The sequence below is a fragment of the Carlito syrichta genome, unplaced genomic scaffold, assembly GCF_000164805.1.
Source record: "Carlito syrichta isolate Samal-C Ts95f unplaced genomic scaffold, Tarsius_syrichta-2.0.1 Scaffold303364, whole genome shotgun sequence".
Taxonomy (NCBI): Eukaryota; Metazoa; Chordata; class Mammalia; order Primates; family Tarsiidae; genus Carlito; species Carlito syrichta.
The window spans coordinates 241,067-268,498 of NW_007247460.1; the positions used below are offsets into that span (position 1 = coordinate 241,067).

The following is a 27,432-nucleotide window of genomic DNA, read 5'->3' on the forward strand; positions in this document are numbered from 1 at the left end:
TGATGTCTCCTGAGGAAATGTGTGCACTCTATAAGTTGGAACTTGCAAGATTTCCTTGCCAACAAACCCAAGAGTAGAAGTCCTCAGGACCCTTCTCAGGTCAGGGACTCCTCACTGATCCTGTTTTGAAAAGGCCGTGTTCTTTCTGGTTATCTCATGGGGTTGTGTACTGTGTAACATGAACTTTAGCCCCCAGCTGCTGCATGTTGCTGCCATATAGGGAATGAATTTTCTCAGAAACCCTCACGCCCCAGCTCAATGAGTAGCTGAGGCTCGTTGCTTTCCACTTACCAGCACTATTGTTTCGTCAGATGCTAGGTCCTTCTGTGCCCTCCCATTTTCTCACCAGCTTAAGGGGTTCCCTTTCCCTGAGCTTCAGGCTCAGAACCCATGGGTTACTTGCGGGACATCAAATTGTGCTTCTGTCCACTTGGCCAGACAGATAGACAGAAACCTATGTTGTTTAGGAATACTGATGTAGATAGTAAATTAAAGAAAAGCAAGAGGATGATAACATTTGGTTCAGGATGGTGATGACCTCAGGGGAGCAGGGAGGAAGGGAAGGTACTCCAGGAAGGGCGTGTCTAGTTCTTAAACTGGGTGGCGGGCATGTAGATGGGACATTTATTATTGTTGCTGAAACCACAGTATTATAAAATATGTTATTTAGAATTTAAGAAACTTTTTTTAAGAGGAAAGAACACAGTTCCTTATGGCTAAGGTCAGCAGGGGCTGATAAAAGAGGATGCTAACACAGGAACATAGCAGCGAGGCAGGTGAGGGTACATTTGGAGGCATTTTAAAAAGGTGGAAATATGCTACACGTTTACTGGGAGAGTCACCACTTTCCCCTTTCATTTCCTCTTTAGGGAAAATCTCAGATCCAAGAAGGATTTGTATGTCCTAAACAAATCCCTCCCTAAGAATCTAGGGTATAACCAAGTTAAAAGCTCTTTGTGTGTTTGTCCACTGGGTCTTGCGTAAGGCCCCTCCAGTTTTCGATAACCGGTAGTAGCAGCGATGAGAAATATGATGTGGACCCCCAAAAAATCAGAATCATTTTTTGGAGAGCAGGCCTCTTGTAGTACAGGCTTCCCTTACTAGGTAAGTATTCTAAGATCCATTGGCATCAGTGCCGCAGCTAGCATCGTTGCAAGAGGGCACATTCAACTGCCGTGAATTTTTTTAAGAGATTCTTTTAATGTGTTTGCCCATTTCATGATGGATTTATGAGTGTACCTGCCCACACTGTGCTGAGTGTTCAGTAGTTTTTGACCTCCGTGCCCCATCCTCCCTATTCACTGGATCTCCCCCTGAGCGACTTTTTTGTTGTTGTTTCCCTGGATGAAAAAAGTCCTCAAAAGAAAACATTTTGCCAGTGGGGAAGAGGTGAAACAAACGGCAGAAGCACTAAAAAGCATCAGAATTGACGGATTCAAAAACTGTCTTGAGCAGTGGAAAAAGCGTTTCAATAGGTGATTGCATTTTTCTTTCTTTTTTTTTTTTTTCAGAGAGTACTTTCAAGGTGACTGAAGTTTAAACATGTAAGAACAAATACACAATTTTTTATAAATAAATTTTGGGGTTTTTTTGGTCCCCCTGGTACAGAAGAAGCTGAAGAGGCATGTGTGTGTGTCACAGGACTGGGTGCCATCCTCGGCCCTTGTGTATATGGGCAGGGTTGCATTCATGTGGCACAGCCACGCTGCCTCTTACTGCGAGACTTCTAAAGCAGAAACCTTAGATACAGCCAGTCCACCAAGGGCACTGTGCCAGTGCCAGCCACCCTACCTGTGTCATCACATTCAGTCTCCATACTGTGAAGCAGGCATCAGCATCCCTGTTCACAAGCGAAGGTTACTTAGGTTATGTATTTTGCCAAAGGGACTAACCAGCGGGAAAAGGGAAAAGCCTTGCTTTGACTCTGACCACACGCTTCATGAAGAGCACAGGTGACTTGAACTTGACTTCACTTGGAAGGAATTACAGTGTGAAGATTTGGCAGCTGCAGAGAAGGTAGAGGCCTGAGCTTGAGATCTCTGAGAACAGCAGGAGTCAGGTTGAGGGCAAAGAAGGGTAAATGATAGGCACCATCAGGCCTCCAGCCAGGGTCAGACATCTCAAGTATGCTCCTGTCCAGACTCCTCAGCTCTACTGGAACTCAAAGAAGTTATCTTCCATGTGCCTGTCATTCCTGTGGAATGTGTGTCTTGTCCTCCATGATTATATTTAGGGGACATAAGGATGCCGTTTCCATAATTTTTTGTACTCCCTGATGAAGTTGTGGGTGGGGTCAGGCCCACATTCATTTGTAGCTCAGACATTTCCTTTTGGATGACCTTGGATGCCCCTGAGCTTCAGAACACATCTGTGAGGCTTAGAGAACTCCAGTTACTTTTGCCTCCCTGCTCCATGGTTTTCCAGGGTGGGTAGGAGGACCGTGTTGGGGAGAAGGCTCTTCATTAACTTAGGGACCCTCTGTCCCTGTGCTCCCAGCTTGAAAACTGGGTAGGCTGAGAGTTCCTGTTCACCGCCTGCTGTATACAGATGAATGAAGCTAGAAGTTTGACTTGTATGAGGAAGCTTCTGAGTTGACAGAATCTGAGAGCCCATGACTTGCTAATGCCTGTGGTCTGTAACTTGGAGGTCATAGCCCTGGCTGTTTGTCCCTGGATGAGGGGTAGGGGGGTGTGATCAATGAAAGTGTAAGTCATTGTTCAAACAGGAACCCTGATGAGAAGAAGGAAGGGATGAAAGTATGGGAAGCACCAGGGGTTGTTTACCAGCCTCAGTGGAGAGAAAAAGCAGCCAGAGAGGGATTCTGTATCTCTGGGCTTTAAGATTTATAAGCAAAGGTGGTCTGAGAATGTCTGTGCAAACAACTCTAGGATTGATAACAATGACATCTTGTTATTCAGGCTGTGCTGCCACTCCCCAGGGACTTTCCACATGTACCATTATTCTGTGGAAGCCTCTTACAGGGCCACTTGGGATAGGAGTTGTTGGGTGTATTATAAAACCCTATTAAGGGAGGAAGTCATTTTTAAAAAAGAATACACTTTATTGAACCCCAAATGGATAGATGTGCATCCCAGTCTTTTGACGTGGAACTGAGCCTTCCTTTCAGTGTGGATCTGCTAATGTGGAAATCTCTGTCCTCTTTATTACATAAACCACACCCATAAAACACCATTGACTAAAATTTCCAGTTTGTTTCTTAAAAGTAAAGCCAGAATTTAGCCACTCGTGAAGCAATCTGTGTATAGAATTCTTTTAGAGTTTTGTACAACTTATTTCTCCAACCACACTTAATTCAAGAGCGCATTTTAAAAAATGATCTCATTACTGAGTCTCTTCAAAGTATCTACTTGGTTGTCCCAGAAACAGCTCTTTTGTACTTGTTTCATCATTTGTGTAATGTTTAATTATATTTTCTATTTTCATCAACAAATATAACCATCACAAGCAGTCTTGGAAATTATCCCAACTGATTCTTGATTAAGAATAACATTCAGAAGACCATTGTGCAATTGAAAATCCTGCCAGCTGTGGACATGGGCATCTGTTGATATAGTTTACTGAGGGAATAGATGGTGTGTAGGTAGCTAGTGAGGTCTGTTAAGTGGATATCATTAACAGACTTGCAATGTAGATGTTGTTATCCCTGTTACAGAGGACCAGTCTGAAACTTCAAGAGAATAAGTATCTTGCTTGCAGTTGTGCTGCTAGAAGGTGATTCCACAGTCACCGCGTGTTTCACTCCCGGCTGACCCTGCCTTCTGGGAGATGGCGGCAGCATGTGGCTTGCAGCCCTCACCTCTATTCCTGCAAGAGAAGAAGGGGCAGTCCTGAATTGACACCCTGCTCCCTCTCCTCCCTTTGGTATTTATTGTCTTGGATCCTTTAGGTTCGTGCCCCAAGAGCTGCCTCTAGAAAGACGTCACCTCCCTCACATGAAACGTTTTGCCCTGAATGGAGAAGCTGCTTCCAGCTGAGTGTCCAGGAAGCGAGCTATTGTTCACACAGCATGTTCTAAACATTTTCTGCCAGAAGGAAGCCCTTTCCCTCTGGTTTGTCTTTTTTTTTTTTTTAAGGCAAAACAAAAAACAAAGGAACCTGGGTGTTGATTAACTTGTTTTTTAGGTGGAATTCTGTTTATTTTGGAAGCAAATGGATGTGAGTCATGAGTGTCAGCCTTTTCTAAGCTCTATGAACTGAAATGAGCAAGGACATAGAATGTGTGGACTGTCATCTGTGATTTTACAAGGACTACAGATATTTCCCAGTGTAATCAAGGCTTGCATCTGGTCAAACAGGTTACAGAGTGAAGAGCATAGGCTCCCCCCTGCTTTTCTAAGGACCTAATTTGAGAAGCTTCCTTAATACCTCCTGCTATGGCCCTGGGAGATGGCAGAGGCTAAAATCTCCCAGCAGCAGGGGCAGACAGGCATTGCCTTTAGGGGAGGAACAGATCTCACCATCTGTGCTTACAGCAGCAAAACCTTGCCTTCTGGGATGATGTCATTCAGGGAATGAATGAATTACATGAAGACCCTGGGTCTTTTAGGTAGTGCACAGCTTGCTCACCCTTGTGTCATAATAAATTTATTCCTCATTAGAACTCCATCTGGAAACCGAGACTGCATTCAGTCTTTACAGCCATCCTGTGTTGGTGTCTGCATTTTGCTTTTGAGAAAACTAAGGTTTGAAGAAGTCTTCAAGTCATTTGCCCATAACAGTGATCACAGCATGTTCTAAACACGAGTGAGTTTTTTCACACTTTATAGAAGAGGAGATTGCAACTGAATGAAGTTAAATGACTTGTCCAAGGTTCCACAACTAAGTGGCTGAAACAGAATTTAAACTTGTTTTTTGTTTTGTTTTTTAAGAAGTCCTCATTCTTTCCACCCCATACACTGCCTTTCCAATGATCTCAATCCAGTATAATTGAAATTCTACCGTGAGCTTTAGTAGAGTAGAAGCTAGGCCTGAAATAAGCTGAACACCACGAATTACGTAGATAATGAATTGGGCAGTGCCCACATATTGCCAGTGCCGTGATCATGGATGTTATTTTGCTTTTCACAAGTTTGGTCTCTCTAAAATGGGAAGAGTGGGTGCAATGGCTCACACCTGTAATCACAGCATTTTGGGGGAGTCCAAGATAGGAGAATTGCTTGAGCCTAGCAGTTCAAGACCAGTATGCGCGAGATAGTGAGACTTCATCTCTACAAAAAATTTGCCAGACATCGTAGCACATGCCTGTAGTTCCAGCTACATGGGAGGCTGAGGTGGAAATATTGCCTAAGCCCAGGAGGTCAAGGCTACAGTGAGCCGTGATGGTGCACTCTAACCTGGGTAACAGAGTGAGACCCCCAACTCAGTCAGTCAGTCAATCAATTAATCAATTAAAATAGGAAGAATGCTTGCTCCACCACAGGTTGGTTGTGAGGAGGGACTGAATCACTGGAAGGGCAGTCACTGGTGCTTAGTGCAGCAAGGACCCCACTGAAAGAACCCAGCCTGGCTCCTAGCAACCCTGCAAGGTTTTAGTTTTAACACTATTAAACAAAAGTACTTTCGAAGGAAGAGGGGGTGAGTACCTTGCTATGGGCACCTGAATTCAATTTTTAAGAAAGATAAATAAGTTTTCAACATAGTCCACGCAACTTTCCCATACTCTAGGATTTGGAGGATGTATTTGATTTCCTAATTTTACTGATTTCAGGTGATAGAGGATACAAACATATTTAACTAAGTATTCTCATGTGCTGCTTACCATGCTAAAGTAATTCGCTGATGTGGGGATCCATTTCTTTTGAGTCTGATTAATATGAATCAGTTTCCCAAGGTCAACTCATCTTTGGGAGCACTGATAATTGAGTTTTCAGACTGTTAAGACTGGGGTTAGCCTGGGTTCCAGGATAGAGAAAGCCACACCACAACACAAGCTGTGCTGAGAGCCCTTAACCCAGAAAGCTTTGTGATGGGGAATAATGGTGAAGTCAGCTTTCCCACATTCCTTTTTCTTTGTTTCCTTTGCCTATTGGGCATGTCTTTGCTTATTAGCATGTTGAGCAGAGTTCATTACAAATGGAACTCAAACCAGTGTTGATCTTACAATTTATTATTCTCTCAAGGATTTGATCCTGAAAGAGACTTTTTTCTAGTATTCTGAGAATTTTCGAACCACAGAAAACTTGAAAGACTTGAATAGTGAATGCTTATATATCCACGATGTAGGGCCTAGATTCTATAATTAGCATTTGCTTTACTTGCTTTATCTCATCCATCCATCTGTCCACTCTGCAGTCCATTTGGCAATCTATGTTATTTTGTGATACATTTCAAAGTAAGTTGCAGACGTCAGTGCATTTCATCCCAAAACACTTTAGCATGTGTGTCATTAACTAGAGTTCAATATTTGTTTAGACTTTATTTCAGAGGAGGGGGACAAAATTTATTAAGGTGAAATGCATAAATCTTAAGTCTGTCATTTCATGACTTTTGACAGATACATACATTTGTATAACCCAATTTCCCATCAAGGTCCAGACCTTACCACCACCCCGTTCCCTTGCATCCTTCCCAGTCTGTCTTCACCCAGCCCCCTTGCCTGGCACCCTCTCTTCTGGTATTTTTCCACTGTAGATTAGTTTTGCCTATTCTAGAACTTCATATAAATGGAATCAATACTGTATGTCTTGTATAAGTCTTATCTGAAAGATTTCAACTGGTACCTTAAAATTTGAGGAATCTGTTAACTTCATTTATCCTACCTTCTTCCTGTTTCACAAGTTTAGAGGTAATTAGGAATAGCAAACTGCAAGAAATCTCAAAGCAGCTGATAGTGTATTTGCATTATGTATATGTGACTTTTTTAGAAAACACACATCTTAGATATATATAATTTGGTTCTCAAAATTCTATATCCAGCTTCCCTGCTATTACAAGACAGGTGTTTCTCTGTAGAATCTGAGGAGCTGAGGGAGAAAGGACCCCTTTTCCTAGCCACACTGCTGAGGAAATCGATCCTGGATGGGAGCTTATGGTGTTCTCTTTGGGCTGTTTTATCCATAGCCAGACTAACAGTGCACTGCACTGTAAGGAAATTCAGATTGTGAAAGAACCAGGCCAAGGGAAGGTGACTTGGAGGTGGGTGGTGGTGCACGAAGGACTGAGAGGCAGCTTACCCATGTTTTAGAGATCGCCGGAGCCCAGCAGGTCGAGGCTGCGGTGGCCGGAAGCGGCCACTGCACTCCACTCTGGGCAACTGAGTGAGACTTCAACTCAAAAAAAAAAAAAAAAAATAGAGAAGCGCAGCGTTGCTGAGGCCGGTGGGCCTCCTCCTCATATCCCTTCCCCCATCCCATGCCAAAAAAATAAGCCTACTCTGGCACGGAAAGTAGATTGCGTACATTGGACTAGAACCCAAATACATAATCCTCATTAATCTTTAGATTCTTGTCCTACTTATTAAAGCCAGCACTTGGCACATAACCCAGCATTATGTGGCAAGCAGTAATAAAGTTAATTGGAATCTAGGTCTCCCAACTTTTTATTCTTTCAGCAGTTTCTTGGGGCATGGAGTAAAAGATTGCTTTTATAGTAGGCTGCTCTGGTATGAGAAGGTCATTGGCAAGTCCTGTCTATATGCATTTCCTTTCTGTCACGTCATGCCGTGTTATGTCCATGCGTTTCTTCTCTGTGGTCTCTCTCTCTCTGTCTCTCTCATTAGAGTTCTGGGTTTAACAATGTCCATGCGTTTCTTCTCTGTCAAGTGGCAGGTTTGGGGTTTAAGCCCGGTCCTCTGGGTTAGAGAAAGGGCCAGCTGGTAGTTGAGGGGTGTGAGATGCTTTAGGGGAGCAAGACCTAGTATCAGCAACCCAAGAGGTATGAGAAAGACCAAAAAAAGAGGACCTGGGGGAGGGGCCTCGACTGTGGTCAGGAAGTCAGAGCTCCTTGGGTTTCCTCTTCTCATCTGTGTAGCCTGGGGCAAACACAGAGGGCAACCTTTAATTGGAGCCTTTGTCCGTGAAAAAGGACAAAGCACTTTTGAAACTAGACAGCTCTGTTGTCTCTGAGCCTAGTAGAAAAAGGGGGGATTGAGAAGTAAGGTGACAGTGTAAAGGGGATTCAAGTGGGGGGGATACAACAATAACTACGGTAACAATCTGAAGGCTCCCCTGTGAGGCCCCCCTGTGTTGAGAAAGATTAAGCAGAGACTCACAGCCTGCTCTGTGGAAGAGAAGTTACTCATTGTTAGCAGAACTGCCATGTCTGGTCTGCCTCAGGAAGGACAGCCCTGAGCCCACTGGCAGATAGTTATTCATTCCCTGCCATGCGTCTTCCCCCTCCCCCACCCTGTCCTGCCTCCCTCTCCTAAAAGCAGTTGACAAGGTTAGAAAATCAGGACAAATAATTTACTTCAATCCGTCTTTGTCTTTCCTGAGGCCGTGTGCAATTTAGTCTGGGAGGAGAAGGAAAAAAATAACCCAGACCCTGGTCAGTGACCCTTTTTCAGATGTGGAATCAAAGCCCACTCTAGGCTGAGAGCCTGTCTGCCGCTAAGAGGCAGGAGACAGAGATGGTGATGAATTCTTATGTGGTTTCTGGGCTGGGAGTGCAACTGTCAGCAGTCTTTAGGGTTCCTTGCACAGCCTAAGGAACCAACTTTGATATCACAGTCACCTCATAGGATGGGCACGGAGCATCTGTTGAGGCCGAGGAGGCTAAGGCTCTCCGTTCCTCAGCGCTATGCTCCTGAACCTGTCCTCGCAAGACCACCTAGCCAGAGGAGAGGCTCTGCCACTCAGTCCCTCTGCAGCAGGAAGCAGATTTGAGTGCCGATGGCACCTTGCAAAAGTGAAGCAACGCCATCCATGGGCAGTTTGGGAGTGACTGTGGGGGACAGCTTCAGTTTCCTCACCTGGAAGAGAGGATAATATGTTTACTTGACTGTGAGTCCAGGCTCTGCAGGATGATTGCCAGCTGGTAGTTATGGAGTGGGAGGTGCTTGGAGAGCAGCAGCCCTGTACCAGCAACCCAGGGAGGTGGGAGAAAGACGAAAATAATCAGGACGAAAGGGGAGTGAGAGAATCCATACTGGTCCAGAGGTAAGGGTGTTGACTGCCTTTCCATCTTACTCTGTTGTAAGAGTGACTAGTGTATTCATGACTAACCCTGCATGGGCATTTAACAAACGGTAGCAGTGACTGTCACCAAACACGTCCAGTGTGGCAGCTCTGGGCAAGACACAGGGCAGGATCTAAAAAAACACAGCGTAGGCCAGGCGCCATGGCTCAAGCCTATAATCTCAGCACTTTGGGAGGCCGAGGTAAGGGGATTGTCTGAGCCCACGGGTTCAAGACCAGCCTGGGCAACTTGGCGAGACCTCATTGAGGGAAAGGGTCCTGCTTTCACGTTGTTTGTTTTTGTTTTTGAGTTGGAGTCTCACTTTGAAATAAAAAAATTTAGCTGGGCTTGGTGGCTCAGCCTGTAATCCCGCGCCTTTGGGAGGCTGAGGTGAGTGGATTGCCTGAGCCCGTGGGTTCGAGACCCGCCTGGGCAGCGAGACCTCATCTCTACAATAAATTAAAAAAAAAAATTAGCCGGGCGTGGTAGCGCGCACTTGTAATTCCAGCTACTCGGAAGGCTGAGACAGAAGGATCGCCGGAGCCCAGCAGGTCGAGGCTGCAGTGGCCGGGAGCGGCCACTGCACTCCAGTCTGGGTGACAGAGTGAGACTCCAATTCAAAAAATAAATTAATTAATTAATTTGCCTGGAGTGGTTGTGTGCACCTATAGTTCCAGCTACTTGGAAGGCCGAGGTGGAAGGATCGCCCTGAGCCCAGCAAGTCGACGCTGGGGTGGCCGTGAGCGTGCGTGCCGCTGCACTCCAGCTTGGGCTACAAAGCGAGACTCAACTCAAAAACAAAAACAAACAACGTGAAAGCAGGATCCTTTCCCTTAATGGTTCTGTATTTCTCTGGGACACATCATGGAGCATTTAATCCAGGGAAGTGACAGAGCAAAGCAGAGTGTTTTTCTGGGCCACTAAGGTACTAGGCTTCAGAGATGGAGGAAGAGAGGTGTCTTTGGCTCTGTGGGACAGGCCCAAGGAGACTGGCGTGTGTTTTCCAACTGATGGGGGAGTCCTAGGGCACTGTCTGATGTCAGGAGCCAACTCAGTAGCTGGTAAATTGCAAAAGCATCGCCCCTCAAATTCACATTCACACCAAAGGAGAGTTGGAGGAAGGCAATTCCTTTTCCGTCCTCCTCTACATGGGGCTCCAGCTTCTAGACATGTTAACCGGACTGATTCCTGCTGTTCTGCTATTTGACCCTGAATGGGAGCCTTGAACATAGCCATTGCTTTTAACTCATACCGCCTCCTGGAAGGAAGGTTTCCCACGGGCCTTGGAGCCAAGTCGCACCAAACCTTGCGGTCCTCCTAAGGACTGCCTGTGCCTTGCATACTTTCTGGCACAAAGAAGACCCATCAAAACTTGGGGAAGTTTTTCTTTCCCCTCCCCCAACTCCCAGTACTCATTGAAGAGTCTGGTGATATCTGTGTGGCTCAGCAGCCTGGCGTTGGGGTGGAGGCCCCTCCACACACAGAGCCCCACCTCCCGTCATCCCCCATGGGCAACTGGGATCCTGTGGCCTCAACAAGCAGATGTCAGATGGCCTGAGCAGCAGTATGTCTAGTGTTTGTTGTGTTCTTGTTTTCAGCCATATGGGGAATATGTTTTATACAGCCCTGGTAGGGAAAAAAGTCTAAATAGAATCATCCTGAATACGCTCTGAAAATGGGACATTCCCAAGCATTTTTTGAATATAAGAATCCATTGTGGTGATAAGTTTCAAGTTCTTACCTTAACAAACACAAAGATAAGTTCTCTATCAGTTCATGCAGAGTACAGTATTAGAGCACAGCCATCCCCCATCTCTCTCCAAAAATGTCACTTATCCTAAACAACATAGTAAAAGAAGAGACTGCTAAACTGCATCCTTCCGTTACATCCCACCTGCCTCTTTCCCTGAAATGCACAGCATTTCTGGGAAAGCAGCCTGGTCCTATTGTTTTTTAACTCAAGCCTAAATGGTTAAACTGCACTAAGTGTGTAGATCGGAATGATATCCACTGTGTCTGAATGCTCCTCTTTGTCTAGACTAAATGATCATATTTCCTCTCTGCTGGTTCTGGGCCATGAGGGTGAGGCAAGGAGAGAAGATGAGCTCCAACTTCTCCCTGCCTCCACAGCCCAGACTTAGGCTCAGGCAGGACCACAGCCCGCGAAAGCTCTGCTTTGGTGCCAGGGCGAGGACCTCCTCACTGTTGTCACAGGCCTCCTGCCCTGAGCTTCCACCAAGGCGAAGGAAGGGGTTCTGGGTCACAAGCTGTCAACAAACTGCCAAGTATTCTGAGGTCCTCTACACACTAACATCATCTCAGCTAGACTTAGCTACGGCAGTTCACAGCACAATAAAATATGCTTCCTAGTTTGGGTGAAATCGTTTTGAGTGTCCATTAGCTGATCTGCAGTCAGGGCGCCTCACATACCACCCATGGAAACTGGACTTCTGCTGGCCTGTTGCTGACCGAAAGGTGACTGCTGGGCCAAGCAGGAGGAAGCAGAGCAGAGAAGCAGCAAGGGTGTTGGACTCTGTTCACTCTGATTTCAAAAGGCCCTTTGGCAAAATCCCACAAATTGTACCACCAGGGGATGGTCATTGGATAACCAAGCTGGGGTGTTGGATGTTAAGTGACGATGATGACTATTTCAGAGGATACCTTGGAGTCACCCCTCCATCTCAGCCATTTCCACCCTTGGCATTCTGCGTGGCCTTGAAGAACAACTTTTTCATTGCTGGCTCCAAACAAATGGAAACTACATGTTCATTCATTTATTGATTAATTCAATAAGTTATCTGTTTACCATGAGCCATGCCCAGAGACTGAAAAAACAACTAAAATATGCTTGATTCCAGCCCTCATGGTGCTTACAGTGGTGATTCTCCCACTGCATGTGAATAGAATGCTCTAGAAGAATACACAAGGAACTGGTTACACTAGTTAAGGCAACTGGGAGATGGATAAGGGAGACGCTATTCTCTGAATAGCCTTTTGTATCTTTTGAATTTTGAATCATATGAATGTATTACTTTTCAAAAAATAGGTGTAAGTAAAATCATTTTTAAAACTTTAAAAATAGGTCTTACTAGGCTGGAGCACCCAGAGGACAAGACGGGAAGTGGATGACAAACTAATCTTTTCTTGAACATCTGCTGAGAGCCAAACCTTCAGCTGGATGCTTTATGTGCATGATATCTTCTAATCCACATAAACCCTATGTTTAAAACAGAATTTAGGAGGGTGAGGGTACTCGCCCGTCTGTCTAGGCCGAGTCCCTTGCTGTATCATGCTGCCCTTGCCAAGGAGGCAGCAAGTGAAGTGGGCAGGGTCTAAGAAAGCGGTGGTGGGAGGGGAGGCATTTTCTCCCAGGGACAGAGCAGACCTGCTCTGGGACTGTGCCCTTCCCCCTGCTTCTGATGCCTGCCTCCAGGCTGCTGGGGCCAGTGAGTAGAGACCACCCTCAGTTTGCTCCACGTGTCAGGTTTGTTTTGCTTCCCTCTGCTGAGCTCAGGGAAGGAGTTCATAGTCTGCAGTAACAGGCAGTCAGGTGATCATCTCTGTGGCTGGAGGAAAGTAACTCCCCGAGCTCCTGGCTGCCACCAGAGAGGTGGGGCTTGCTCTATGCTCTTCTGCTGGGTGTCAGAGGCTCAGCTTTGTCTGCCAGCTGGAGGCTGGCTGGAGAATTGTTGTTTTTCTAATTGTCAGACCTAGGCTCCTTACTTGCACTTAGAGGAAAAGGCATCCAAGCCCTGGTACAAAAGGTCCTATTTTCATTTCATTGGAAAAAGAGCAGTGAATGAGCTCATTATCACTGCAGCCCAAAATGGAGGAGGAGGAGGGGAGGAAGAGAAGTTGGCTCCTCCTCACTCTGCCCCTGGCCAGGTTTCCTGAGGTGGGGGGCTTGGGTGTGGCCCCAAGTGACCAAAGCCAGGTGGCTGGGACAGGTGGTCCATACAGGAGGCAGTGGTGGAGATATTCTCAGGCTTTGAGACTTGCTCTTTCTGCTGAGGTCGGGGTGAGGTTGGGAGGGGGAGGGTGTCCCTTCTTGCGCCCTGAATGCAGAGCTCTGTCCAGGAATGCTAGACTCCAGGAGGCAGAAGGCCTTCCGTTCAGGCCTCTGTGTCTACCTCACCTTGTCTTCCAAGAGGTTCCTGTGTGCAGGCGCCCTAGACATTGTCTTCACACCTCAGGGCTGGTGGTCATGCGGTACCAATTATCTGTGGAATGCTTATGATTTGCCAGGCACCACTGTAGGCACTTGGGATATAGCATGGGACCAAACTGGCAGTGTCTGCTCTCATGAATTTAAATTCTAGCATGAGCCGTATAATAGGCCAAGTCCGGCCTGCTGTTGCAACCTCTCCCCAGTCTCTGCTGATCTGGGAGAACTGCTGAGGGAGTAATGCAGAAATGCCTTGAAAGGGAGGCTCTTGGCGTTTCTAGCAGCTAAGCTCAGACTGTCACCTTCTCACTCCCTCAGAGTCCTTTCAGACCCTGCTGGGCTGGGGCCAGAGAAGGACTTTTCTCCATGAGCAGCAGAGAGTTCTGCTACTTTTCAGGTTGGGACTGGCAATCATCTGCACGAGACCTGGAGGACCCCCAGTGGCACTGGTGGTGAGCTGGATACGTTTACCCCAAGCCTGACTGCCTCTCCTTTCTTCTGTTTCAGATTGAGAAAATCATGAGTTCTATTGGAGAAGGAATTGACTTTTCTCAGGAACAGCAGAAGATCTCAGGTACTGTACCAAGCAGCCATTCTGCCCACAGAACATGGCACTCTGGCTCAGGGTTTTCCTCTGACACAGAAGATAGACTTTGAGGGGTGAGAGAGGTCAGCCCCGGGCCACACCATGCTCTTACTATTCCGAGTCTGAATCTAGGCAGCCCATCTCACTGTTATTTTTAGGACTGTGATTCCCTTTATATATTGAAGGGGTAAGTGTACTAATTGAATTATAGGCTGCCTAAATTCCTAAAAATGAGAGAGAATTCTTGTCACTTATTCGTTATTTTTATAAATGTAGGCTTTCTCAGATTGCTTAAATTGGAGTACATCTCAATGTCAGTCTCCCAGCCTCTGAGGTGGTTCTGGCTCTAACTCTTGCGAGAACAAGGCTCTCATTTGCCTAATCCATGGTGATGGCAGAGCACTGAGCTAGGCCAGGTCTCAAACTTACAGCATACATCCAAATCAGCTGGGGGGTGACTGTGCTGTTTCCTGCTTGTGTCTGTTTCTGTTTCTCAGTTTACTTAGTTGCTTACCATTTTGACTCTTTGGTCATTCTTTTCATTTCTCAGCCCTTGGCGTGAGGTCTGCCTCTGTTTCCTTTGTTTGAAACAGGGAACAGGGAGGCCGTCTGAGCTGTTTTCCCTGATAATAGGATTGTGCTGTGTTACTTTCTCAGGTGAGATTTTCTTAAAGGTGCCACTCAGAACAGTGCTCACACCCCCTGCCCCAAGCCCCCAACAATAGTCCTGGCACCAGAGCGCCCGGGTTCAAAACCACCCAACAGGGAGCCTGGTCTCTCCTCAATTGATGGAGATGTTTGCCTGCACTGAAGAGGTACAATTCCTTACTCACTCGGGGGGCTCCACCCAGGATTGACCTGGCAGCCCAGGTGGCACCTCTAGTTCCTCCATGGGTTCCTGTGGCCCGAAGTCTGTTGGGTGGACTGGAGTGTGCACATCAGAGAGAAGGGAGCTGTTGAGGCCATGGAGCTTGGCAGGGAGAGCCTGGGCTCTGGAGCCTCACGGCCCCAGGTTCAAATTTTGGCTAGATACACATGTGTCTTGGCAAGTCAGTTAATGTCTTTATGTCCTCAGTTGCTTAGCTACATCCTTTGGATTTAGTTCCAGCCTCGGCCGGGCTCAGTGGCTCAACCTGTAATCCCAGCACTTTGGGAGGCCAAGGCGAGTAGATTACCTGAGCCTGCGGGTTCAAGGCCAGCCTGTGAAAATTGGCGAGACCTCGTCTCTGCAATAAATTGAAAATTAGCCAGGCGTGGTAGCATGCGCCTGTAGTTCCGGCTACTTGGAAGGCTGAAGTGGAAGGATCGCCAAAGCCCAGCAGGTCAATGCTGGGGTGGCCGTGAGTGTGCCACTGCATTCCAGCCTTAACGATGGAGTGAGACTCCAACTCAAAAAAACAAAAAAAAAAGTAGTTTTTTTTTTAATGAGTCATATATACAAATACTTGAGCTAAAGAGGTACTCAGTAAATAGTGGCTATGCTTGTTTTTACCTGAGGACTCTCTACTTATTCATACTGAGAAACCTAGAGAACAGGGGCTTCTGTTCCCCCATCTCATCTCCCTTCACCAGTTTTTAGTCTCAGTTCCTGGAGCCATTGACCCTCCAGCATACATGTCCCTGGATTCTAGCAGAGATAGCTAAACTGGGCTTGGTCCGTCTTTGTCAGTCTTGAACTATGCTGGAGTCTGCAGAGGTGCGTCTTCTGGCCGAGAGTATATAGATATGTTTCCAAGCAGCTGTTTACACTCAGTCAAGCAATCTTGCACTCTGTTCTAGTTTACAGGCTGTTCCAAGGCTTGAGTGTTTTGAGAGAATAGATGTTCTGGACTGAGATAAATAAATACTGTTGCCATTTTCAAAGCTGTGCTCTGAGGACAGTCAGTTCAGTTGAGGTGGCTTTCTGCTTTTCTTTACCCCTCTAAGTCCAACTAGTGGGAGTCCAAATCATGCATACGCTTGAGAACTTTGAGTCAGAAGCAGGCTGTTGCCTCTTGAGTAGGATCAATCAGGAGATGTGGCAGCACCTCGGGAAGACCCATCTCTCTGGAGGTATTAACACTAGCTCTTTCCTTACCATTCTGGTCCCAGTCGCCTGCTCTTTACACTCATTTGTTGAACCATCCTCCATACCCCAGCTTAGGGCAGGAACAGGCACATGCAGGTGTCCACCTAAACAGAAGGCTCATCTCCCATGCTGCTGAGCCCCAGCCTGCTGTGTCTACACAACCGCCAGACCATGCAGCATGGAGGGGATGGACTGAGGCCTGTATGAACCCCGATGGGCCAGGAGGGGGCTTTCCCCAGGACCTCAGGGAGTTCCATCTTTAGCGCAGACCACTCGCTATTTATTTTGACTGGTCAGTTTCACAGTCTAGGTTGTCCTTGGGTTTCAGGACAGGTGGAAAAGACCTGGGCTCTGGGGTTTGCAGCCTGTGTGGAGGAGAAGCACACCCTTCAGCAGGTGGTCCTGCACCTCGTATGACATTGCTCAGCACAGCTAGCTTTGCAGAGGGTCCCCCACCCCCCAAAGGGCAAGACCACAGCGTTGGAGTCAGCCCTGTTTGGGGGGCATGGGACCCTGGGCTGCAACCACTGGAGCTAGTTCCCTGAATCCCTGACATGTGTTTTTCAACTTACTTATCCCTCTGCCAGTTCCCACTCTAGGGAGGCCAGAAGGGTAAGCCTTCCCGCTGGCCCAGGCCACTCTGGCTTTCAACAAAGGCCTGCACTGTCAAACAGAAGAGAACTTACTTGATTTTCTTCTGCTGAAGCCAGCCATTTTAGGTGTTGAGTAGCTGTTAAATGCAGGATTCTTTTGGGGCCTGATCTCTCTGTACACAGAGCCCTTTCTTTGCCAGTACCCAAGTACAGCCTATTGGGGTACTGGTATCTCTCAGCATATTTAGAGTATACTTGTGGTTCCCAAATTTTTGTCTCTGTACATGTGTTACCTTTTTTGTTCCTCTGCAGCTGGGATCTGGTCTGGCATCTGGTCTCCTCTTGTCCTTGGCCATTCCCCTCCCATGCTTACCTCCTCCAGATTATAAGTCGTATGGTGCCTCTCCCCTGGGTTCTAACAGGTCCAAAGAGAAGTCTGTCCCCAGGTTGTTTGGCATACTCACCTAAGGAACAAAAGGTGCAAGGCCTTATTTCATTGACTGTTTCTGTGATGAAAGCACAGTCATTCCTGAAGTAGCAAGTGAGTAGTCACTTACCTGTGGGCTGTGCCCTCTGGGCAGTGTCATTCCTATGTCTCCTCTCCTGGCTGTCCTAGAAACTGTCAGCCAAAGCTCTAGGAGTGTTCCCTCACTATTCTTCCTGATAAGCTGTTTCCAGTCCCTTGAGTTGGAGGTGAAGTTTTGCATCTCCACCTTTCAGATGCATTTGTCTCAGCCAACATCAGATTCTGGGAAATCTGTCATTGTGCTCGGGTGCCAGTGCTACTGTCTCCTTCTCCCTCGGCAGCAACAGCAGCAGCAGCTTCTGTTCTGATGTGATGTCCGATCCCTGATGTATTTTCCTGAGCATGGAAGGGGGGAGGGTAGGGAGGGGAGGAAGGGGAGGGCCAGACATTATGAGAGAGAGCAAGGACTGTGGAGCCGGCAGCAGGCAGCTTGGAGCCCAGGAGCCTTCAGACAAAGCATTCTGCTGCGGCTCTGGAAGCGCACACATCCACGGGCAGCAGCCTGGGGGATTACAAGCAGGAATGAATCAGCAGCCGGGGACACTTGGCTTCATGGGCACACAAGAGCCTGTCGCTTAGGTTCCTGGAACAGATTTCCCCATCCAAGGGCTGGGACGCTCAAGTGTCCCCTGGACTCGGCATCTTGGAGTGCTGCTGCAGCGTGCATCTGGAAGGCCACCCAGGTCCCTGACCACCATCTGTTCTGCAGAGGACAGAGGAGCGGGATGGAGGCTGACATGGTTGGTTACCAGGTCTTGTAGGTAACCGAGCTAGTTGGCACTGTCCTGCCCTGAGGGGCAGAAAGCCCCTGGAAATGGCAGAATGACTTTCACCGTGTCAAGAGTTCATCGGAGGTGATGTTTTTATAGCTGGTCTTTCTTTTTTCTTTCTTGCACATCTTTTTCCACCCTTTCTCTTTTTTCCTTCTTTGATCTGTTCTTACCCACAAGAACCGGAGAAGGTGGGGGCTAAGGCATTCAGCTCAGAGCATCTAAGACCTGCCAGGAAGGGCTGAACTTTCATCCTCCCTGCACCACCACCATCCTGTCCTGACCGAGGAGCATAGCAAATAAATATCCACCCTTCCCCGTGCATCCTCAGCAGAGAACGTTGGGATCCGGAGACCCTGGGAAGACCATTGCTGTCTTTATCACTCAGCCAAGGAGGGAACAGTGCAGAACGTGAATAGACTTAAGCCGCCACAGCTCAGCTGATAGAGGACCACTTCCTTTCTCTCTTTTATCTGGTGGGATTTCGTCATTAGCAGAGAACTGAATTTGCCTGCCTGCGTTCCACCTGAGCAGGCAGTGAGTCACAGGAACGGCCACTGTCAGAGGAGGAAAATGAACACCCAGCCCCTAAAAACCAGCCCGGCCCGTGAAGGCAGCACTTCAGACGGTGTGCTGGCCCAGGAGACGCCCTGCTCACCGGCTGCCAGAGTCTAGATGTGTACTGGGCTCCTGGCCTGCTGGCCGTGCAGTCTGGCGGAATGCAATGCTGCCGTCCCAGCAGAGCCACCTCTGAGCCCGGCCCCCAAGCTCTGGCCCGTGCGCCCTACTCAGCTCCTTGCTGGCTTGAGCCTCTGAACACAAAGGGCCAGTGGCCATGGTTTGCTTATTCCGGGACTGCTGGGGGAAAACAAGTAAAAGTCTCTTTTCTCCCCCTGCCGTGTTCTGTGCTGCTTGTGTTGCATGTGCTGGGTCCCTGTGAACAGCCACCGCTGCTTCCCTCCCGGAGCCCTCGCTGTGTGCCTGTGTCCCTCAGCTGCATGAAGATGTGTGCTCTCTTCTGAGCAGTTTTTGCTGCAAGGTCACAGAACTTGCCCCTCGCCACAGTCCCACGGAGGCTCCAGAAGTTGCATGGATGACAGGAGCGGCGGGGCTTGTGGGCACTTAGGAGCTCCCCCAGCCCCCTCTAGTGCCTGTGGGGACAGACTTGCTGAAACACTTCAGTGTGAACACTGATGAGGAGCTGACCCGGAGACTGTCAGGGGTTGGCTCCCCCCTGCCTGTGGGCAGAGATCGTGCATGTGCCACCACGTCCCGGAGCAGCTCAGACCCAGGGGGTGTGAGTGGGCATCAGTGCCCAAGGCCAGGCGGTGAGTGGACAGCACCAGGCGGTCCTGTCCTTGGCCTCTGCACAGAAGAGGAGCCGCGTGTCCGCTGCTCTCTGGTCTCTTGTATATAGTTTGGCTGTTTTATGGTAATGACTATGATGTGGCAATGCCATCTGTCTTCCTCTGAGTGCCGCTGCTACCGCCTTAATGGTTTTTCCCTTTTCAAGCGTCTGCCGATTCCTCTCTCGTCAGGTTCGCGGACGCTGGAGCAGAGCGTCGGGGAGTGGCTGGAGTCGATTGGGCTGCAGCAGTATGAGAGCAAGTTGCTTCTGAATGGCTTTGACGATGTCCGCTTCCTGGTAAGTGCCCACAGGCCTCCTCAGCAGCTGCGCCTGCTCTGTGGAAACGTGCCGCCCTGGCCTCCCCTCCGACCCTAATGGAGTTTGCAACAGTACGTAGACCCAGAGCACAGGGAAGAGCCAACCAAGGTCACTCTGACACTGGGAAGTTGGCCGGGTGTTGTGTGCCTTCTTTCCAGATTCTGTCTCCTTCTGCCTCTGCCCCAGAAACGGTTCTAGAGGGAGAGCTCTTTGCTGGTGTGCATCCCAAGAAGAAGGGTCCCTTACTCAGATCTCTGCCCACTCCATGGTCTCCTCAGACCTCATACCATGAGGCATTGAGGCCAGCTTGTGCTGAGCCAGACACCAGGAGTTTTGGTGGACAGGAGGGCCAAGCTCCCAGTCATGGCTGTGTAGCCCATCAAAGCTAGGTACCAGGAGTTTCCTTTATTTCCCAAAACTTTGCTGTCAAGTAAGTTGTCACTGAAGCAGGGAGCCTTGTCTCCAGCACAGAGGTTTCTTCTTGCCTCCTGTCCTGCCAAGGCCCAGCATCTGGGGTGGAAACCAGGGCTACACAACCTCATGTACCTATGGGCTCAGAGATGGCCCAGAGCACAGGCACAGCTGGTGGTCTGGAGGGTTGGTTGCTTTTCCAGTGTGTACGTCTGTGCTTCTCTCACAAGACACAAGGGCCAAAAGAAAAGAAAAGGAAAACCAGGTGTCTGGGCCTAGGATCTGGTGCTCCCTCTGTCATTCCAGATAGTAGCTCCGAGCAGGGTGCCTGGCACTGTTCTCATGGAAGCCTCCCTGAGGCATCTACATGGCAAGGCCGTGGCAGCACAGCCTGGGCAGTGGGTTGAGCCACAGGCTTCAGCTCCCCTCAGAGCCACCACCAGCCCCCTAGGAGCTGGCATTCGACGTTGCAGTGACGACCATGACAGCTGATGCTTCTTGTCTGTGCTCACTGTGTGCTTGGCGCCGCACATAGTGCTTTGCAGGAATTAGCTCATCAAATCTTCCCAGCGGCCTGAGGTGTATACTAATGTCATCATCTCCATTATCCAAATGAGGGAAATAAGGTGCAGGGTGGCTAAGTGACTTGCTTGGGTTCACACTGCCAGTAGTCGGCAGGGTGGGCCTCATTCAGTGCTCTGAGTGTGGGGGTCATGCTCTAATCACTGTGCTGTGCAGCCTCTTTTTTCCCTGTGAGTGTGGGTATGTTGGAACCACCTCTGTGCTCTCCGTTGCCTTATTGTGTGAATCATCTTGGAAGCTTGGCTTGAGTTAATCCCACAAGCCCTGCTCTGCCCTGCTCCCCCTGGCTTCCTGAAGGCCTGTGTCCTACTCTCAGTCCCCAGGAACACGGTCCTGAGTCGACGTTGACTTGCCCTCCCTCTCAGAGGTAGCTCTCCCTACCCTGTGCCCACTTTGCTTTGAGGGGCAGTGGTCAGAGTTAGCACATAGCTCCCATCTCCTGCCCTTTGCTCGTCAGGGGTTTCCAGGGCTTCCAGGGGGACCCTGACTAGCTGACTAGGATACCCCACCCACCTGCCCTTTAAAAGCCAGCTTTGGGGCAGTTGGTTATTTTGCAACTTTAAAAAAAAATCTTAAGTTTTAAAGTAGCAATTTATTATTCTTCTTTTTAAAAAGTTAAACTGAGTGTATTTATGGTTTTTGTGACCTAACCTCTGACTCACTACGTTCCTTGGGGAAGGATGACAGACCTAGGGTGGAAGTGGGGACTCAGGCAGTGAGCTGTGATCCAGGTTGGCCACTGGCTCTGAGCATTGAGGATCTTCCCTTTCTGAGCTCACCCGTTCATCAGACTGGCTGTCAGGTGGGCAGATGAGGGAGGTCTCAGACTACGGAGTGTGCCCTCCCTGTACTTTGATAATTTTGAGGCTGAGCTCTTGACTTCTCACCGCTCCTTCTGCTGATTTTGGAAAGGATAAGGTTCCCACCCTTTGAATAGCCCAAGACTCCTTAGAACTGCTTTCTGGGCTCGCAGACCAGAGAGCAGCTGGGCAGGCATCTGGGAAAGTGTGGTCTTAGGCAAAGTTGTCCACACAAGGTACAGGGCCTCTGTAGGATACGCATGTCTTTTGCTGAAAGGACCCTTGTTGAGCTCTGAAGGCCAGCAGCTCAGTCCTTCCAGGGGCTCCCTTGGTGCTGATGGGTGCCTGGCGAGTGGGGTCTGTACAAGAGGAAATGGTGAGTACACTTCGGGTGAGCATGGTACTTCAGGCACCTTGAGTGGCCTGAGTAGCCACGTACTGCATCCTGGGTAGCACCCTCATTGCATATGGTATAACTTATGTCACATTAGCTGCAGCGTGTCCCATGCAGTTTGGTTTACAATAGGTTACAAATGTTTCCCTTGGTCCTGAAATGACCCAGAGATTCTTCTGAAAGATGCACAAGTAGCTCCCAAGAGGCCAGACTCCAGATGTGTTGGAAATATCTGGAAACTGAGGCTGCTTCACAGACAAGGTGCTGCTGCGTAATTTCCCTGTGACAGGGTCCTACAAGTTGCTATAGGAGTACAGGGCATGTGTGGGTATCCCATGGCTCCCAGGGTAGAAGGGACTTGAACATCATGTGGTCTAGTCGTCCTTTCTGTGCCTGAGTCCCTTCCAGACAATCTCTGCTGTGATGTTTTCAGTGGCAAGGATTCGCTACCTTACGAAGTAGTAGCTCATTTATCCTTTGCATTACTGTGGCTGATTTAGAACATTCTTTACAGTGAGTCAAAATCTGTTTCCTGTAGCTATCTCTCGGTCCCGAGTTTACCTTTTGGGGCCAAACAGAACACATTTAAGCCCTTTAGAAGATTGGAGGCCTCTGCCGTGGCCTCCTGGACCCTGTCTTGTCTGGGCTGCACACCTTCTGACTCTTGGCTCTTGCTCCTACAATGTGATGATTGAGGTCAACACACAAGCATTGTGACTTGAGCTTGTTCCACACATTCTTGCCTGCAGGCAGAAAGGGCCTTTGATTTGAAGGGGTCAGGGCCAGGGCAGCAGGGGCTGCCAGGTGCTCTGTAGGGTGACAGGACTGACAGCAGACACAGGGAGACGGGGCGGAGCATGTGGCTCACACATCTGCCCGCCAGCCTGCCACACTGCTCCTACATCACAGCCAGTCTCATTTTCACCACAAATCTTGTCCACAGGAAATGGGCTTTCTTGGTAGCAGGGAGGAAATGCATTTAATCACCACGGAAGGAAGGTAATTGGTGGTTGGCAAATGTGTAGCTACAGGCGTGTTGGGACAGGTCTCAGTATCTGAAGTTTCAGCCTGACCGCCCTTCACAGCAATGTTGAGGGAATAAGTGATGGTGGTCCTGATGCTGGGATGTTATGCAGGCATCAAAAACATGTTTCTAAAGAATTTCAGAGGGCCAGCCTGGTGCAGTGGCCCACACCTATAATCTCAGCACTTTGGGAGGCTGAGGTGGGAGGATTGCTTGAGCCCAGGTGTTTGAGGCCAGCCTGGGCAACATAGTCAGAGCCTGTCTCTATAAAAATAAAAAATTTAAAAATTAGAAAAAAGAATTTTGGGTGTGGGGAACTGTTCACCTCGTGGTGTTGAGTGAAGAAATGGAGACACACATCATGCAATATGATCTTAATTTTTGGAAAGGAAAACATCTATGCATAGGAGGTGCAAGAAGTAAGGCAGAATGTTTTCATTAGTTGTCTCAGGGAGAATCCAGGTGGCTTCGCGTTCCTTTTTGGAGTGTAATACATTTTCCCCATTTTCCACTGTAGATGGATGTGGAATTGGAACAGCAAATAATGTAGGTGTTCTAAGGAACTTCATGGTCTTGCTAGGAAAACAAAGTTCAAAAAGGAGTACAAACAATAGACCAGACAAGTGTGAAGTGTGCTGGAGGCTTGTAAGCCCTGTGAGCAGAGAGGAGGCGCTAGGCAGGGCCCACCACCAAGGCCCACCACCGCTGGGCCCTGGGCAGCAGAGACCAAGTGGCTGAACCCGGACACCAGTCCTGATCTGCCCGTTCCTGAACCTCTGGCTTCTGTGCTCTGTCTTAGTGGTTACAAAGAGGTGGAAGGACTTGGGAAGATCACAGGCAAGCAAGAGGGGCCAAGCCTGTCTGCAGGGAGTGAGGAGGCCTCTGGAGAGGAGTGAAGGGCAGGCCTTGATGAGGCAGGAGATGGGGCTGGGCCTGATCTTAAGGGCCTCGAAGCCAGAAAGCCACGCATGGGGGAGCCCCAAGGGTCTTGGTTTATGGCCCACGCTGGGCAGAAAGTCCCTTGAGTGGAGGCGCACTTGTATCTTCAGGGTGTGGTTGAAGGCTGGCCTGTGGCAGACAGTCCTGGCTGGGGGCAATGGATAAATGAGAAATGGAAATGAGGCTGGCAGCAGGCTCAGGGTGGGTTAGAAATGGAGCTGGCTAAGGCGCGGCGTAAGACAGGAGGCCTCTTGCCCCTCCTGACAATTTCTTTATCCACAGGCTCCTGCCACATGGCAGGTAGGCCCCACGGTTTTCCTGTCTGTTTCTGAGACTGTGCCAGCTTGTTCCTACGTGCTGGAGAGAGGTGACGGGTGAGGGAGGTGAGCCCTGACAGGACGAAAGGCATAAGCTAAACCAGAAGATCCTTCTTTATCGAAAATTTTCAGCCAGATCCCCAAACCCCTGAGCTTCCCCCTTCCTGTTCCTGTCTCTGGATTTGCTCTTCACTCTCCTGCCCCCTAAGCCAGCCTCATGTGAACAGTGGGGCTTGTGCCCTTGGTTTCCTCCCATACTTCTTGTGCTGCCTCCTCACCCCCTCCTCTCCCTTCTTTTGTCCTGCTGCCAGCCTGAGTGAGGGCTGCCCAGCACCGTGATCAGAGCAGTCACTGCCAAGACACCCTCTCTGTCAGCCTCAGTCCACCTGCCTCTCTGCACTTTCTGAGCCTACTGCTTTGCTGGAATTGTCTGTGCCCAGTGGAAGGGGGACCTGAAGGGGGAGGATCGGTGGAGCGGAGGCGTGAAAAACAATACTCTTGTCTCAAGTGTGGATCCTGCCTCCTGGACTAAACTCTGTGGTCACTGAAGAACTTAATGCCTCGGTATTCCAGGAGTTGCTGTGGCCCTGGGGCCTCCCCTAAGTCTCGAGAGCCTGGCCAAGGGCAGCCCTTTTACCTTGAGACCAAGGGCATGCTCGCTTTGGGTGCACACTCCTGCTCTCCCTCTCTCCCTGCCTGCTTGTGTGCAACTATTCGGGGTGACAGCAGCTGGAGTTATTCAGAAGCCCAACTCTAATTGCCCCAGGTACTGCTCTGGCCTTCTGCAGTCCCCTTCATAATGGAAGGAAATTTGAGAGCTTTTTTGAATGCCTATATTCATGTCTGCTGATTTGGCCAGCTGCATGTTAAGATGAAATTGTACTGGCTGACAGATGCTGTTCTGTCGCTTCTGATTGCTGTGAGCAGCAGCAGGGGTGTCTCTCCTGGCATCTCAGAATGTCCGTGCATTCACTCAGCCAACCCCTTGTTGGACAAGTGCAGACAGTGAAGCCTGGGGGCCAGGGCAGCAGGGCCCATGTCCCATGACACCAACTGTCAGTTATAATTCAGCCCGTTGGTGAACTCCTAGGGTCCCTGGACACCAGGTGCAGGGCTCTTGGTTGTGGAAGTTTGCCCAGCATTGCTTCTCAGTCAGACTGGAGCTGGGACTGGAAGCCAGGTCCCCTGGGCGCAGTGTGGTGCTCCCACCTCCCAGTCTAGTCCCCATACCTCCTTTCCTAGGAAGGTGCTGCCTCAGGCCTCATGCTCAGCACATCCTCAAAAAGTCAGTGCCTGGCGTTGGGGCCAGTTGGGCTGGGTGAGTGCGTTGTTTCCTGGGGCATTCTGGCTCAGGCAGACCATTCAGTCCCCTCTCATGTGCTGGGAGTCATTCTGCAAAAGGCTCTGGAGAAGGGGCTGGCACAGAATTAGACCAAGGAGGCTCTGTGCACTGGCTAGGGCCCCACTGACCCCCTTCTGGGCCTGCACAGCTACCACTGCAGCCTGGCCGTGGCGGCCGGTACTCCTGTTGCCTGTACTCTATGATGCTCTGGGCAGAGATCACAGTTAAGTAAACTGGATGGGAAAAGCTGTAGAAAACTCAAAATTCTACTAGTAGCCAAAGGAACTGGACCTGAAGTCAGGAGACCTGGCTTCTCCTTCATGTCCCTCCCTGTGTGACTTTGGGCAGGTTCCTCTGCTTCCCTGTCCATCCTCTGTTACATGGGATCTCATTTGACCTACTTATTTCATGACTGCATGAGTTCAGATGGAAATTCATTGTTCTGTGTGGGGTTATACACCAATTGCCATTACTATATGTGTAAGTATCAGGGTGGTAAGGTGGTGATTTCTCTGACACAGAGCAGGCAGGCAGTGGTCTTTCTCTGCAGGAAGTAGTGGTTGCTTTGTCTCTGCTTGTGGTCCTCAGATTCATAAGGTAAAGCTGCTTTGGGTGGTCTTGGGACCAGGCCCTTTGATTCCAGACTGACTTGGACCTAGCAAACCTACACTGCTGATTTGAGGGTGACTGTGGCACATTGACCTCAGCCAAGACCTCACAGAGGAAAGGCGTTTTGGGATGATAGGTGGCGGATAAGTGGGAAGGCTGCTATGTCTGCCCACAGAGAGAATGGGCACCAGGGCCCTGCTTGGGAGAACCGGGTCAGTGTGGGTGCATCCACGGGACTGAAAGTTTCTGGAACCCTGTGCTGTTGCATCCACCCTTGAGAGTCCTCCCCATGACATTGCAGGTGAAGAGGGCCTCCAGAAGTGTCCTGTGGAGGCTTTGGGAAGTAGGAACAGGTAATACTTTTGCTTCTTCCTGGTGGCTTCACCATTAGGTTTTCTCTCTTGAGGCGAGGACGAGGGACTGGGCTGGGGTACAGTAGGCAGGAAAGCAGTGAGCTGTGGCTCAAGCTGCAGTGCTCCTACTGCCACCCATGAGCTGAGGAAAGGCTGTCAGTTGGGCCCACTTTGGGAAGTTCTGTCACAGAGTCCCAGAGGAGGCACAGGATGGCTCAGCTGGGCAGCAGAGCAGATGAACACAAGAGCAATCACTGAGCACCCAAATTTTGCCCACAGGCCAGTGCTGTGAAATTCGTTATTTAACCCTGTAAGGCAGGTGGTTTCATTCCTGTTTCATATGTCCTGACTTAGTAAGAACCTTGAACTTACTCCTTTCTACCACAGATGCTTTGTGTGGCTGCTGGTGCTGGTAAAGCCCTTCTCCCTGGGTGCACGTGTGTCTCAGGGAATGTGGCTTCTATTTCCCATCATTATCAAGATCTGGTGGCTGCAGTGGTGAGCATCAGAGAAGCTCGCCCCACCCCCTTCTGTCTCCTCTCCTGATGGTTCTTCCTGACCTCCCTGGGCTGGCCCCTTGTGCCCCAGATGCCCTGTAGTCTAGACTGGGAGGAAGGTTGTTCTCTGCACCCTCCCAGCCTGACTACAAGGGCACGCATATAGCTATTACAGCCGCAGCCTCAGATGTCAGCCCTGGCTGAGACCAGGGGCTTGATCTGTGTTGAGTGACCTGCACTCCATATGACCGTGCCAAGTAACATGTTCTGGCGACTGCAGAAACTGTCTGTGGTGGCAGCCAGCCTGCATTAGCGAAGACTGGAGGAAGGCTAGGTGTACAGTAGCAGGTAAGTTATGAATGTGCTAGCGTGTGTACAGTCATTGCAGATTTGCATAAAGACAGCCAATTGCCATGGGGAGGTAATACGGGCATGTGAAAAAAGCAGGTTAAAAAACCTATATATATTCACTCTACAATCCCAATTTTGCTAAATTTTTTTCTTAAATAAAAGCTCAGGAAAAAAACACCAAAAATGGTAGATGTGATCCCAGTCTTACTTTTTGTTTGTTTGTTTGTTTGTTTTGAGTTGGAGTCTCACTCTGTCACCCAGACTGGAGTGCAGTGGCCGCTCCCGGCCACCGCAGCCTCGACCT

General features: G+C 49.2%; 1 protein-coding gene across 2 annotated transcripts in view; it reads left to right on the forward strand.

The window, feature by feature from the left end:
• Positions 1-27,432, forward strand: part of ANKS1A (ankyrin repeat and sterile alpha motif domain containing 1A) — a 116,753-nt gene that overhangs the window by 68,501 nt on the left and 20,820 nt on the right. For both annotated transcript variants that reach the window (XM_008058492.1, XM_008058491.2), the window contains exons 11-12: positions 13,808-13,874; positions 19,382-19,488. In XM_008058492.1, coding sequence (XP_008056683.1) covers positions 13,808-13,874; positions 19,382-19,488 — 174 coding nt within the window. The remainder of the gene's footprint in view (positions 1-13,807; positions 13,875-19,381; positions 19,489-27,432) is intronic.